The 14790-nt window shown below is 30.3% G+C and overlaps 4 protein-coding genes across 4 annotated transcripts in view; 2 read left to right on the top strand and 2 right to left on the bottom strand.

The window, feature by feature from the left end:
* Nucleotides 1–14790, bottom strand: part of LOC125875055 (inactive poly [ADP-ribose] polymerase RCD1-like) — a 485870-nt gene that overhangs the window by 229042 nt on the left and 242038 nt on the right. The gene's annotated exons all lie outside the window — the stretch shown is intronic.
* LOC125875097 (dolichol-phosphate mannose synthase subunit 2-like) overlaps nucleotides 1–14790 on the top strand; it is a 250508-nt gene that overhangs the window by 126906 nt on the left and 108812 nt on the right. The gene's annotated exons all lie outside the window — the stretch shown is intronic.
* Nucleotides 869–2185, top strand: LOC125875074 (RING-H2 finger protein ATL51-like). The gene has a single exon (XM_049556146.1). It carries the CDS (start codon nucleotides 1008–1010, stop codon nucleotides 2100–2102), a length of 1095 nt encoding a protein of 364 aa, XP_049412103.1. The 5' UTR covers nucleotides 869–1007; the 3' UTR covers nucleotides 2103–2185.
* LOC125873525 (amino acid transporter AVT1I-like) lies at nucleotides 5023–8620 on the bottom strand. Its single transcript, XM_049554444.1, has 3 exons — nucleotides 8518–8620; nucleotides 7013–7620; nucleotides 5023–5529 (listed from the first exon to the last, which is right to left on the bottom strand). The coding sequence occupies exons 1-3, from the start codon at nucleotides 8618–8620 to the stop codon at nucleotides 5023–5025; spliced, it is 1218 nt and encodes a 405-aa protein (XP_049410401.1).

Raw genomic sequence — 14790 nt, 5'->3', positions numbered from 1 at the left:
CAACACCAACCACGTCCATCATCACAATTATAACTATCACCATTACTAGCTACTAACAACAACTATTACCACCATCATTATTAGCCACTAACATGTTATTAACACCACTAATACTAGTCACTAACACCAACGTAACCATAATCATCACTATCACTATCACTAGCGAACATAATTATCATTTTTTTTACGAAATACTAATTTTATTTTACTAAAATTATATTTTCTTAAATATTTAATTACTTTATTATTTGAATTGTATATTTATTATGTTTACAAATAATATGCATATTTTAGTGTTGAAAAACAAACCGTCTTAATTCTTCAATGTCCAAATTTATATATAACAACTTAACTATTCAAATATTTATTCAGATTCTTGTTAATTATAATAAAAAAACAAATGAGGCCTTGATCTAACAGTAGGTAAAACTGAAATCTTTTACATTCAATTTAGTGGCTAGTGTTAAACAAGTTTCTATTGGATTTACTTAGGAGTGAAGATATTTTTTTCAAAAGTGAGAGATGTCAAATTTAAGTTTCTTTTATAGAAAAGGCAAAGAGCTATATGTAATCTATACTATTAATTCACTTTAGTAGCAAGTGGCTTGAACCCATCATAAAGCATTGATTACTTTGATGAATGCCCAACCAACAGCATGACCATGTTAGTCAACATACCACTATCTCCAATAAAGCAAATTAAAGAAAACAACAAAGAAAAGGCAAAGCAAAAGTAAAACAGAACCCACAATAAACAGAGAGAAAAAATTAAGTATCCTCCTCCTTTATTTCTTATCATCTGTTCCCTTTATTCTATCTGATATAACTACATTCCTCTTAGGTAAATTCTTCTCATTCCTCTGTTTTCCCCCCTGTTTTCCCCCTGTTTTTCCTCTGTTTTCCCCTGTTTTTTCCTCTGTTCCCCCCCTGTTGTTTTGTTCATATTGTTTGAGATGGGAGAGTGATCTCATTTTGGGCCACACAATTTTTCATTTTTGTTCAATCCCATGTATAATAAGAGGCTTTTGGACGACGAAAAATTGGTTCCATTAAGTAATCCAAGAACTTTGGTACCATATATGAGCACTAGGGATTGTTCTCAAGGATTTTGCAGTTTTTACTGCCCACAATGGTGTTACATAATTTTCCCTCCACCACCACAATTTGACTTACCTGATGATGATGATGATTCTAGTCCTAATTTCTCTCCTCTAATCATCGCGATCATCGGAATTCTTGCTAGTTCTTTCCTATTAGTTAGTTACTATACTATAATATCAAAGTATTGTGGAAATTCAAGAAGAAGGGGAAGTCATCATCAAGAAGAATCAGAATTAGAAGAGGAGGATCATGATCCTTCAAATCATGAGGCATGGAATGTTAATGCTGCTGGTGGTTTAGATGAAGCATTGATCAAGTCTATTAGAGTGTTTAAGTACAAGAAATGTGATGGATTATTGACTGAAGGAACAGATTGTTCTGTTTGTTTAAGTGAATTTCAAGAAGATGAAAGTCTTAGGCTTTTACCTAAATGTAGCCATGCTTTTCATGTAATGTGCATTGATACATGGCTTAAATCTCACTCCAATTGCCCGTTATGTCGAGCTCAGATAACTTTTTCTAATGCTCCGCCTCCACCATTACCTCCTCCGGTAATGGAAGCTCCGCGAGAGATTGAAACAACTCCACCAATCCAACCGGAACGTGACATAGAAATGGGCATCAGAGTAGAGGAAACACGAGACGGAGAAGAAAAAGAAGAAGATGCGACAAACCAAAACCATATGAATCAAGAAGTTAGGAGGAGATCATTATCAATGGATTATGCATCTCAACGTCGGTTATCAATAGCTGATGTACTAAGAATTGATCACGACGAATTTCATGATTGTGTAACGGGGGAAGATTGCGAGTTGCAAAGAGATGTTGGAACATCAAAACAAGAAAATAATGGTGAAGAAATGAGTAAGGGTGGAATTAGAAACAATTCACTAGTACAATATTGTCCTATGATGATGAAGAGATCATTGTCTAGTGGGAGATTCTTCTTTACCAAATGTGGGAGAGGACAAAACATGGTCACTACTTTGTCAAATATTTGAATATTTTTGTGTCAATTTTTAGGAGGATTTTTGTGTATGCTATTCAACAAAGAGTTGATTAAACATGATGAGTTTGAAAGTTTTTTTTCTTCCTCTTAGAATTTGAGCTTTTTTGTTCTTTTTTCATCCACTATTTTTGTATGGCTGAGTGAGTGGATGATTGTTCTTTACAAAAATCAAGAGATAGGTCCATGTTTTCTTGAGTTTTGTTTGTTTGATTATTGATGAGAGGCTAATACAGCTATAACTGTTGTATTGAAAAAAAATTGTTGCAAGTGAGTGATTTTTAAATATATAGTTATAGAAACTCTTTGTGTTTACGATATTATACATACCTTTTTCTGAAAAACAAATAAATTAAAGCGGTAACAATCTAGATTTCTCCGCACAAATACTAAGGTGTTATATTATATTTTGATCTCAATGCTGAAAGGTTACATTACAACACTCGATTCTCGAATATAAACAACAAAAGGAAATATGATTGGCAATCAGAAAAGGGATGGAGACAGATCCAGGTGAGAAGAACAGATTGAGCCAAAGCTACAGCACTTTTCTTTCTAACCTACTGTCTTTTTTAACCATTTGCTAATTATATCTGAATCTTAAATATAACTCATCAACATTTTACTCGAATTAATATTTCAATTGAGTCAGTATTCTTCCCCACTTCTAGCTCATAGGGTCTTACGAAGTCAGCTTGGTGCACACAAGCCAACATGCTTAAAATATGAAATTACAAAGCATGAGCGACCGGGTGACCTCAATCTTTATTAACTATAGAAAATTATATATTCTAACGAACAAACTATTAAGTGAATCGAGGTAGTTAATTGTTCTGCCCTACCTTAAGGCTTAAAGGCTCATAATTCAAAACCGAAAATCCAAATTATTCAACCATTAATTCAAAACCAAACTTAAAAAATTAATCCAATCCGAGCTTATTTAGATTGTAATTTCTTCAATTTAAAAACCAAAAATCAGAATCAAATTTTTTATATCCAATCCAAATTTCCCGAACATCCACCCCCAATTGTGTTTGTACTACAAAAAAATGCACTTCGTGTAGTTTTATTTTTAGACCAAAAGTTCAAGGAAGATGATTTCACTCTTTAAATTATATGAAAGTGCTCAACTTAGCAGATTATATATTATATAGTATCTTTTACTGGAATTAACATGCTCGGCTTAGGAAAGAATAAATTAGAAAATTACTAATGATACTTTAATCGATGTCATTAGAATTTTTTCATAATGATTAATAATGAAGTATGTTTAAATTAGGGTTATTGGGTAGGGCATGGGGACAGGGTTTTGTTCTGAATTCTAATGCTTTTAAGACAACCTGTTAGTTCCCCAACATTGTGTCGTTCATTTTATGGAGCAACTTTCATATATAGCAACCATAAAAATTATATTTGTATGCTATATCTATAGTTTGCATAATTGCGCTCCATAGCAAACATAAATATGTATATTTCGCTATACATATACAAAAGAAAGCAGTTATATAATTTCGCTATACATATACAAAAAAAAAAGCAGTTGTGTAATCTGCTTTGATATACATATACAAAAGATCAATTGTATAATCTGTGTTTGTATAAAGCGAGAAAGAGAGAAAGACAAAAGAAAAATGGGCTGGGGAATATCGTATTTGTATAATCATAAGTGTATAGGACGAAAATCTATGCATTTGTATTTATATATACAATTTTCTCTCGCTTAATACAAACACAAACACAATTTTCTCTCGCTTATCAAAGTATTGTTCAGCCCTCAGCTTAAAGAGTCGATGTTCAATGTTAAGGAATATGTTGAAGAAATGACCGGAGAAGGCAAGCTTGACATATTCTTCTTTGGTTGAGGTATGCTTCATTAACTTCTTTCCTACATTAAAGTTTTCTTTTAGCACATTATATTGTGGTTAATTACTGTTTATCAGTACTTGTGTTCTTTATTATAACAGATGAGATATTGTATGCATACTGCTTGCTTTCCGTTACCATGAGATCTGATGTATTATCAGATTCTTCTCAAGTGTGCGACTTGAAATTGGCGCACATAATGCATATATAGACACCTCTTCATCTGAGAACTAAACACTGCAACTTTTAGGATGTACATCTAGAAACCTTAACTCGTCTCCATTGTGTTAGTTGAACACTCCAACGATCATCTACACACCTTCAATACTATATGTTCATGTTAGTGTCGGGTGTTCACGAGCCACACTGATGACGAGTTAAGGTTTCTAGATGTGCATTCTCGAAGTTGGAATGTTTTGTTGTTTGTAAAAGTAAGTAGAATGTGGCAACTTGGGAATGAATGAATGAATGAAAAGGGAACATAACTAGACATGAATTTCAATTAGTATCATGATTCATGACAAAGTTTCAATTACAACTTATGATTATTGATTGAGGACTAGTATGTACTGTAGTTTTAATTTTACATATATAGGTTTATGACGTTATTTTGTTGTTGTTACGGTTTTTTTTTCTTGAATGTTTTGTAATGCTTCCTTTCTTTTGTATGTTCCTTGATAGTAAAGTTACAAAATTATTCATTGTCACATTAAAGTAACTGAACTTTACCCAATATAACAGTGAAGTCACTAGGCTTTGAATTTAACTTGCTTAGAAGAAAATAGAAGTTATGCAAATTGACTCGCTAATTGAATTTGTGCACACAATATTTGATTGGTTTGGGAATATTTGGTTTGTAATATTTATTGATATTTCAAAAAAAAAAAACAGAGGGGTCAAGTTGAGCGGTTTGGGCTACCAACTATTATTTAGCCCATCTTGAGTCTGCTCATTGTAGTCCAAATAAACTTAGGACATGATTGAGCAACGACCCATTGATTCAGTCCATTCTAATCCATTCAAATTATGTCCAAACCATTCTTTCGTCACGCCTACACATGACTAATAATATTTTTCAAAGAAGTGTAAGTTCCAGATATGGCAACTGAAGAGCCAAAAACCAAAATCATCCAAATAAACACAACTTCCGAATATGAAGGCTTCTTGATCTTGAGGTAGCATAGGCATGGTAACAATATTGACACGGTAACGCCCAAAAGTGCGCCAGTAAATGTCATGACATATCCAAAAAATGGAACGGTTAACGCCACAATGACCGTGCTGATGACCAAAAATGTTCTGATGAAGTAACTCACGATATATTTACTCTTTCGTAAAGGTAATTTATCTTCAATAGCCGTTGCAATTGGAGAGATGACAAGAGCATACTTTGTTATTGGATTAAAGATTGTCGTATATATTGCGATTTTCGAACTAATTTTCCCGATAGGGAGATTTAATGTTATTTGTGACATTAAATTTTGTCCATACATTAAGTACCCCATAGTTGCCATTGATCCATAGGTAATGGTGCTTAATATAAAGCACACAAATAAAACCTGTTTGACAAAAAAGAAAAAAAAATTAAGTTATATACACTATGATCAAGTAAAATATGTTTATAACTAGGTAATTTGCCTGCGCTTTGCACGGTCATAAATAATAATTGCATTGAACTTGCAAATAATCCTTTACTAATATCCATACATTAAAAATAATGGAAAAAATAGGTTTTAAAAAAAATATTAGCAGTATTCTAACATGAATTTGATTATTTGACATTATCACATAACTCAAGAACCTCTAATGAATGAATTATTCAGGAAATAATAAATCATTGGTTCTTTAATCAACATTAAAAGAAAAATAAAGAAGAAAATAAGAATATATATATATATATATATATATATAAACACACACACACACAAAGGTATTTCGTAAGAAAAAGAACACATTTAAGTTGCACATATTATACAATTGTGATAGATGTCTCAGGAAAAAGTTCAATAAATTGTTAACAAATTCAAAAAAGAAATTATGCTTGAACATGAAAACATAAGTGAGAAATTAATCTATGTAAAAATAGATAATATGTAAGCTTATATATAGTACTTTTAATTTGTAGAATTTTATACAGAATATCAAAACATGAATTCTTCGAACTGAGTACAATAATTATTTTCTGCACAATAAATATACCTACTATATGTGTATATGTTCAATATAACCGGAGACAATAACTTTGCAGAAACATAAACAATAGAGTTTAAAACATGTACTCAAAAACAATAAATTAATATCATAAGAATAAATTAATGACTGTAAAAAAAAATACCAGGATATGTAAAAATAGAATGAAATAGAAAGGAAAAAAAATCTAGTCCACTGAAGAAAACTATTCCCCTCTAATACCTGAGGTTTGAAGAATTAGATCCTCTCAGGATGGAACGATTTTATTCACCAACGTATTGATATAAAAACAATGGTGTCAGAAAGCCACTCAACAGGAGCAAAGTACACGAATATTTAATTGTGCAAAAGAAGAAGAAGAAGTTCAGAATTTTCGTTGTTTTAAAATGAGAGAAAATCGCTCTATTTATATACAATAAAGGGTAGTGTGAACGAATGCTTATTGTCCCTTATCGGAAAGGTCACAACACTTTGGAAAAGTCACGATGCTTCGTAAAGGTCACAACCTTTTATAAAAGTCGCAACTCTTCATAAAAGTCACAACTCTTTGGAAAAGTCATGATGCTCCGGGAAGGTCACAACCTTTCGTAAAAGTCGCAACTCTTCATAAAAGTCACAACTTCTCATGAAAGGAAAAGACTAATTTTGGAAATAAATAAATAAATTAAAAGGAAATTCTTGTTTCTGGTGGCGCCACGTAGACGGACTTATGGTTCTCCTTTATATATATATATATATATATATATATATACATATATGATTATTGGTGTAATTAACATGTCTAGTCAAATAATATCACGTAAATTGAAACCGAAGTAATAATACATGTTTATCAAAATAAGGTATTATTACCTTGGGAAATTGGCTCCTATCCTTCATGGAATTGCATATTGTTGGGAAAACAGCATGACCACAATAACAAAATGTATACATACTTATTGCATTTATCAATCCATCCCATCTCCAAATCACACCTTTTTCTTCAAATCCAATACCATCAATTGCACCAATCCAAAATATTGAAAAAACCAGAACAATTGAAGCCAAAACTCCACCAATAGAAACATAAGCCAATAAACTTAAGCTTTTCAACCATGTTGTTGGCAATATTACAATAGCAGCTAATAAAACAAAAACTTCCCTTGCAACAATTTTAACACAACCAACATGAATTTTTGCATTTGGGAATAAATTTTGCAAGTTGTCACCTTCTAATATGAGGATTTCAATTGCAACAAAGTATAGTTCAAGATACAAAAAAATTGAAATCAAGATTCTTCCTTTGTTACCAAAAGCAAATTCACCAATATCAGGATATGTCTTAATTGATGGTGAAACACTCGTGCATTTTTGCAAAAGTAATCCTGTGTAGCAACATACAATTGCTACCAAAAAAAGTAGCATCAAACACAACCATCCTCCTTGTGAAAGTGCATAGGGTATTGATATTATTCCAATACCTATATGATAGAAAAATGAAAAAAATTAGTCTAAGTTTTATATATCGAGTTCGTAAATATTTATACAGTTAGGTCACTTGATTACAAATAAATTTATCTATGTGATAAGCATAGGTAAGATGATAGAAATAATAATCAGTAACATGTTACAACAGGTTAATTAAACAGTACTAATTAATAACGTAAAAAATGTTTACTTTATTGATGCATATAACTTCAATTAAGCTATACAACAACATATTATGTGAAATCCTACAAGTGGAGTCTGGAGAGGGTATTTGGTGTACATGCAACATTATCACTATGCCTTATGAGGGTAGAGATGTTGTTTTCGCTAGACCCTCGACTAAAGTAACGCATAGCAAAACAAGGACAAGAGAATACCAAGTTGCACCAATAAATTATAATAGGATAGTAAAAAAATGTTTAATTTGTCAATGCATATAACTTCAATTAAAGTACTATACAACAACATATTCAGTGAAATTCCATAAGTGGGGTTTGGAGACGGTATTTGGTGTATATATGCAGCCTTATCCCTACCCTATGACAGTAAAGAGGTTGTTTCGGATAGACCCTCGACTCCAGTAAAACATAACAAAACAACAAAGACAAGAGTATACCAGTAGCACCAACAAATAATACAATAACTGAAACAAAGGAAATAATAGGTAAAAGTAACCAGTATAAGAGAGTAGGCGGAAAATACTAATACCACTGACAAGGGAAACTAGATAGCGCAATTACCTGTTAGTCTTTTTACATTAATTCTCGACCTCCATTTCCTCCTATCTTGGATCATATATTCGATAAAGCTAAGTGATTAAGACTTATTTCTACTTTTGGATGTGTCATGAAAATAACAAAAAAAAGAAAAACAAATAATGAGATGTTTACCTGATAATGCATTAATACCGTTGAAACATGTTCTAAAGAAAGAGGTTCCTTTACTAGGCTCCAGAATTTGTGTTTCAATACTCTCCACACTATGGGATTCCATATTTTTTGAGTGTGACAATTACTTCAAAATGTTAGTTTATATATTGGGTTTTGGCAGATTTGTCTAGAATAAAATAATTATTCTATCTGTATGTTTTTAGTTATTAATTCAAAACTCAATAACTAAAAAGCTAGATTTGATCTCAAACTCATACATCCACTACTTATATATAAGTGTGGATAACCACACAGGTGGCGGTTGACGTGCCTCCTGTGTGGTTCCACACTTACATATACATTCCTTTACTTTTTTTCTCCGTTTTAATTTATTTGTCTTGTTTTTAAGATTCTTATATATCTAAAAATTGCGTAAAAAATACTATAAATCATGTTAATTGACAACTTAATTGTTTTAAAAAAAAACGTATAAAAATTGATTGGTTATAAAAAAAATTGATTGATTCATAAAATTAATCTATCTTTGTTACATATTCACTACTTATATATAAGTGTGGATAACCACACAGGTGGCGGTCGACGTGCCTTCTTCACCTGTGTGGTTCCACACTTACATATACATTCCCTTATTTTTTTTCTCCGTTTTAATTTGTTTGTCTTATTTTTATTTTTCTTATATATCTAAAAATTACGTAAAAAATACTATGAATCACGCTAATTGACAACTTAATTGTTTTAAAAAAAACGTATAAAAATTGATTGGTTATAAAAAAAATTCGATTGATTCATAAAATTAATTTATCTATGTCACATAAAATGGGACAAAAGAAGTATCATGTATTATTTTAATTTGAAAATTACGTGTATTATAAATCTCAATTATTTACTGACTCTTGAAATTCTATTTGTGCTACATATCTTGGGACAAAGAATGTAACATACATTATTTAAAATTTATGTAAAAAGTACTATAAGTTACAATAATTAACAATTTAAAATATTTTAAAATTATATCAATATTTAAATGACTCTCTAAATTTTATCTATATCACATAAAGTGAGATAAAAAAATAATAGTTATTGGGCCCGTGCTAGCACGGGCACTTGTGTCTTATCTAGGGAGGGATGTTTAGCCACTTGACTGTAAGGAGAAGGTGTGAAAAAAATATTTTTTAGTGGTAATTAATTAACTGCAATAGCTTAGTTGACGCTAAATATGCATTTTAATTAAAGGTAATTAGCTTTTTTTAAAAAATATTTCTAAAACTTATAGCGATATTAATTAGATCAACTAATACTAATAAAGACTTATCATTTTTTATTAATATGTATATTTATTTCTGATAAAATTAGATGTTTTAATGCAGTAATATATAGTTGATCAATTGTTTTAACTATTCGACTTTTGTAGTGAAATATTGAAAATTAATATGTAAATAATAGTTATCTATGTATATCCATCGACTAAAATACATTTTCTATCAATGTTATATAGTCTACAAAATATATACTACAGTCTACAAGTGCTTATATAAAGTAATAAGTTGAACTTTTTTATTAAAATAATAACTCAATTTACACATGCATACACTTCCTACTTTAATTATAAAAAAGTAATTTGCATCCATTAACAAAGTCCTTTAGAATCTTATATAAAATTAAAGTCTCAATTAATATATGATTATTATTTTTGTCTAATTTTGGAATCAACCCACAGTTTTACACGAATCTTTATTATAATAGGAACATAATAAGATATAAAACTTGCTACTCTTGCACAAATGAAGAAGAAAATGTAACTCATATTTTTATGGAGTGTCCAGATGTAAAACATATATGGAATAAATATGGCATTATTATCACTGGACCAAACTTTCACAAAGAAAGTAAAAAATTATGCTCATCAAGGCAGTACACCTCGCTAGGAAACTCGCAGATAGTTCCCACGGCTTTTCTAGTCCCGATAATTCTTTGGAATATCTGGAAGAATAGAAACAATAAGCTCTTTAAAAATCAAAACATTAGTAAACTGCCCAGTACTCTACAAAATATCTCGTTCCAGGCAATAGAGTACTACCATTTAGTTCACTCCCAACCAAAGAAACTACCTCGATTTATGACCCCTGTAGCTTGGCATCGGCCGCCTGAAGGAATGCTTAAAGTAAATATTGACGGTTTCTTTGATCAAAACTCGAAAATGGGTGGAACCGGTGGAGTTATAAGGGACCATCTAGGCAACTGGATTGTAGGATTTTCTTGCAAAGTAAAAGTCGTTAATGCCCATCATGTGGAGCTACTAGCCTTGCTCCATGGTTTGAATCTAGCAAAGAAAATAAACATTAACCATTTGCTCGTGGAGACCGACTCTCAGGTATTACTTAACAACCTAGAAAGTTCTAAACCAATACACTCACACATTTATTCGGATTGCAGGTCAATGATCCTACTGATGGAAGGATCAACAATAAAGCATATAATGAGGGAGGCTAACTTAGTAGCAGACATATAAGCGGAATATGGAAGGAAGACTATGGATCCAAATATGCATATGAACAAGTTGTTTTGTTTTTGAAGCATCTCCTTCATTTACTTTAAAAGCTCTTAAGGAGATGCGAATGGAACTATATCGTTTAGATCAGTTCCTTTTTGTAGGGATGAACATACTATTAAATAAATAAAATCCTTCCGATTTCAAAGCAAAAAAAATGTATATTATATTACTATAGTACTAAACTTTAACATTAACAATCTAGAATGGATTCTATCGATAAGGCACAATACATAAACGAATTGATTTGTATTATACTATACATTATGCTAGGTAGGATGTTTACGTCTATTTATTTAATTTTACACAAATTTAAGTGTCTATTTATATATGCCTAAAATTAAAGGACATAAATACACTACAACAAAAATAACTTTTAACAACAATAATTATTGACATTAATAAAGAGTGCTAAAATCTTTACCGGCATTAGTTAAGTAGTCATTAGAACCAAATGTCACTAAAGGCTACATATACAAAGAGTGCTAATTGCCGCTAAAAATACATATTTAGCGGCAATTAAAAATTAATTGCCGCTAATGATCATTTTTGATGCAGTGATATCAATTGAGATCAAGTTAAAAGTCACGTTTTTATATTATATCTTCCTAAAACGTGAATCCAAAAGAATATACTTTGGAGAAAGGAAAATCCACATATAGATTCTTTGTGCAATTATTTTCAAGAATTAACAAATGGACAAAGAATAATTCAAAATCTCCAAAAAAAAAAAAAAAAAAAAAACTCATTACGTGAATGGCAATTATAATGCTGGTTAATCATTAAAAACAAATTATATTTTGGTTTGATATTTGATTCAAAATAGAATTCTTGGAAATTTTAATCTAAAGAAATTAGCCAAATGTTATTCATTTAGTAGTGGTCCTAAAAAGATGAATATTTATAGAATATGACCTTTGGATTTAATTATCTTCTACGAGCAATTGTACATGTGATATAAAGTACTAAATGATTATATTTATTCTATTTACGAGATAGTGGTGAAACCAAAAATTCCTTTAAGGATATTCAAAATTTATGATATATATATGAAAAGTATTTTTTTTTTTTTATCTATATACTTTCTATAATTTTCTATATATATACATATTAAGATTTTTTTACGAGGGGTCCAACCCGAAAAACCCGCAAGATACACGTATGATTATTATTGTGATAAGCAGATCTAGGAAAAAATAATAATGGAAAAAAAAAGGTTTGTCTTGAACGCAAGTAGGATAGAAATCCGGAGAAGATTTTTCCATTTAGTTAAAATCATCTAACAGATTCAGTTTACATCATTTTCGTAAATTTCAATTACTTAAATAACTTGTAATACATTGGGAAAAAGGTCTGAAATATATCCAAAAATTGACCGAAATTGCTGTTACAATACCGAACTTTATGGAGGACCTTTTACCCCTACACTATTTAATAGTGTATTTTAAAGGTATATATGTGCCCACATGGACATCATAAATATTGCATCATTTTAAATAGAAATGTGTCCACGTGGACACATATATACCTTTAAAATACACTTTTAAAAAGCACAGGAGGTAAAAGGTCCTTCATAAAGTTTAGTATCGTAACAACAATTTCAGCTAAAGTTGAAGTATTTTTCAGCCTCTTTTCCCTAATACATTTGATGATCAATTATTTTCCCATTTATGGGATTCTTACGTGTATACGGTATATGGATCGTTGAGGCAAATATTTTGTAGCTAACGTGATATATTCATATACACTATTATATAATGTTTATATAACGTATAAACAATGTATCATTTTTTGCAACCTACTATGCTTGGCAGATATAATTTCACATGAGATGGAGTTCGACAGACATTTGTTACTTATATTTACCTTATTTATTTATTTTTCCTATTTTAAATGAAGAATCCTTTTATAATTGTTGTGAAATTAGTTTTAGCTATAGAATTTGTTGAGAGTCGATGTCCTATTTGCACTTTGGGATAGAAATCCTATTAGGCGTAGAAGTTCAATTTGAAAGTCATGCCTTAAATGTTTGTTTATACAAGACTTTTGCCTAATATTTTAAAGGAAATAATCGTAAACCACGTTTTTTCATAACTATAATGCCATTGAAACCTTTAAATTTATGTCACACTAGTTCTAAGAATGTGTCTTGCACGTGTGACCTTTATTATTATATAAAATTTATATAGGCCTAACTTATGTATAGAAACATGTATAATATCAACCCAATTAACATAAAAAAAAAAATATTTACTTATATTAACATTATTTATTTATTTTTCATATTTTAAATGAAGAATCCTTGTAGAATTGTTGTGAAATTAGTTTTAGCTGTAGAATTTGTTGAAAGTCGATGTCCTATAGAAATCCTATTAGGCGTAGAAGTTCAATTTGAAAGTCATCCCTTAAATGTTTGTTTATATATGACTTTTGCCTAATATTTTAAAGGAAACAATCGTAAACCACATTTTTTCATAACTATAATGCCATTGAAACCTTTGAATTTATGTCACACTAGTTCTAATAACGTGTCCTGCACGTTTGACCTTTATTATTATATAAAATTTATATAGGCCTAACTTATGTATAGAAACATGTGTAATATCAACCCAATTAACTTAAAAAATAAAATAAAATATATTTGTTACTTATATTTACATAATAATTATTTTTTGTCATATTTTAAATGAAGAATCCTTGTAGAATTGTTGTGAAATTAGTTTTAGCTGTAGAATTTGTTGAGAGTCGATGTCCTATTGCACTTTGGGATAGAAATCCTATTAGGCGTAGAAGTTCAATTTGAAAGTCATCCCTTAAATGTTTGTTTATATATGACTTTTGCCTAATATTTTAAAGGAAACAATCGTAAACCACGTTTTTTCATAACTGTAATACCATTGAAATCTTTGAATTTATGTCACACTAGTTCTAAGAATGTGTCTTGCACGTTTGACCTTTATCATTATATAAAATTTATATAGGCCTAACTTGTGTATAGAAACATGTGTAATATCAACCCAATTAACTTTAAAAAAATAATAAAATATATCTGTTACTTATATTTACATTTTTTTTTCTTCATATTTTAAATGAAGAATCCTTGTAGAATTGTTGTGAAATTAGTTTTAGCTGTAGAATTTGTTGAGAGTCGACGTCCTATTGCACTTTGGGGTAGAAATCCTATTAGGCGTAGAAGTTCAATTTGAAAGTCATGCCTTAAATGTTTGTTTATGTAAGACTTTTGCCTAATATTTTAAAGGAAACAATCGTAAACCACGTTTTTTCATAATTATAAGTATAAATTATAGGAACCACATATTATAAGTACTAAATAACATCCTATCCCTTATAGTTTTCTATTTACCAAAAATCCCTTAAAAATGATGTTTGTGGGATACATAGCGTTGTGCACGGGATACATTAGGTTTGATACATTCCACATAGCGGGATACATAGCGTCGTGCACGTGATACATTAGGTTTGATACATTCCACATAACGGGATACATAACATTATGCACGGGATACATAGCGTTGTGCACGGGATACATAACGTTTAATACATTCCATATAGCGGGATACATAGCATTGTGCACGGGATACATGCGGGATACTTAGGTAAATAAGAGATTTTTGAAAATTTTGAAATAAGTAGGGATAAATGGATATTAAGGTAAGTAAATGAGTGTAGTTAAGTAATTTGTCCTAATTATAATGCCATTGAAA

This window comes from Solanum stenotomum, chromosome 8, assembly GCF_019186545.1.
Source record: "Solanum stenotomum isolate F172 chromosome 8, ASM1918654v1, whole genome shotgun sequence".
Classification (NCBI taxonomy): Eukaryota; Viridiplantae; Streptophyta; class Magnoliopsida; order Solanales; family Solanaceae; genus Solanum; species Solanum stenotomum.
This window is presented reverse-complemented; position numbering and strand designations above follow the sequence as displayed.

Excerpts from the sequence above, each read along its gene's own strand:
- LOC125875074 (XM_049556146.1), top strand. The coding sequence starts at position 1,008 with ATGTATAATAAGAGGCTTTTGGACGACGAAAAATTGGTTCCATTAAGT.
- LOC125873525 (XM_049554444.1), bottom strand. The coding sequence starts at position 8,620 with ATGGAATCCCATAGTGTGGAGAGTATTGAAACACAAATTCTGGAGCCT. Across the intron at positions 7,621-8,517 it reads CGGTATTAATGCATTATCAG|GTATTGGAATAATATCAATA; the intron begins GTAAACATCTCA and ends TCTATCATATAG. Across the intron at positions 5,530-7,012 it reads ATAGGAGCCAATTTCCCAAG|GTTTTATTTGTGTGCTTTAT; the intron begins GTAATAATACCT and ends TTTGTCAAACAG.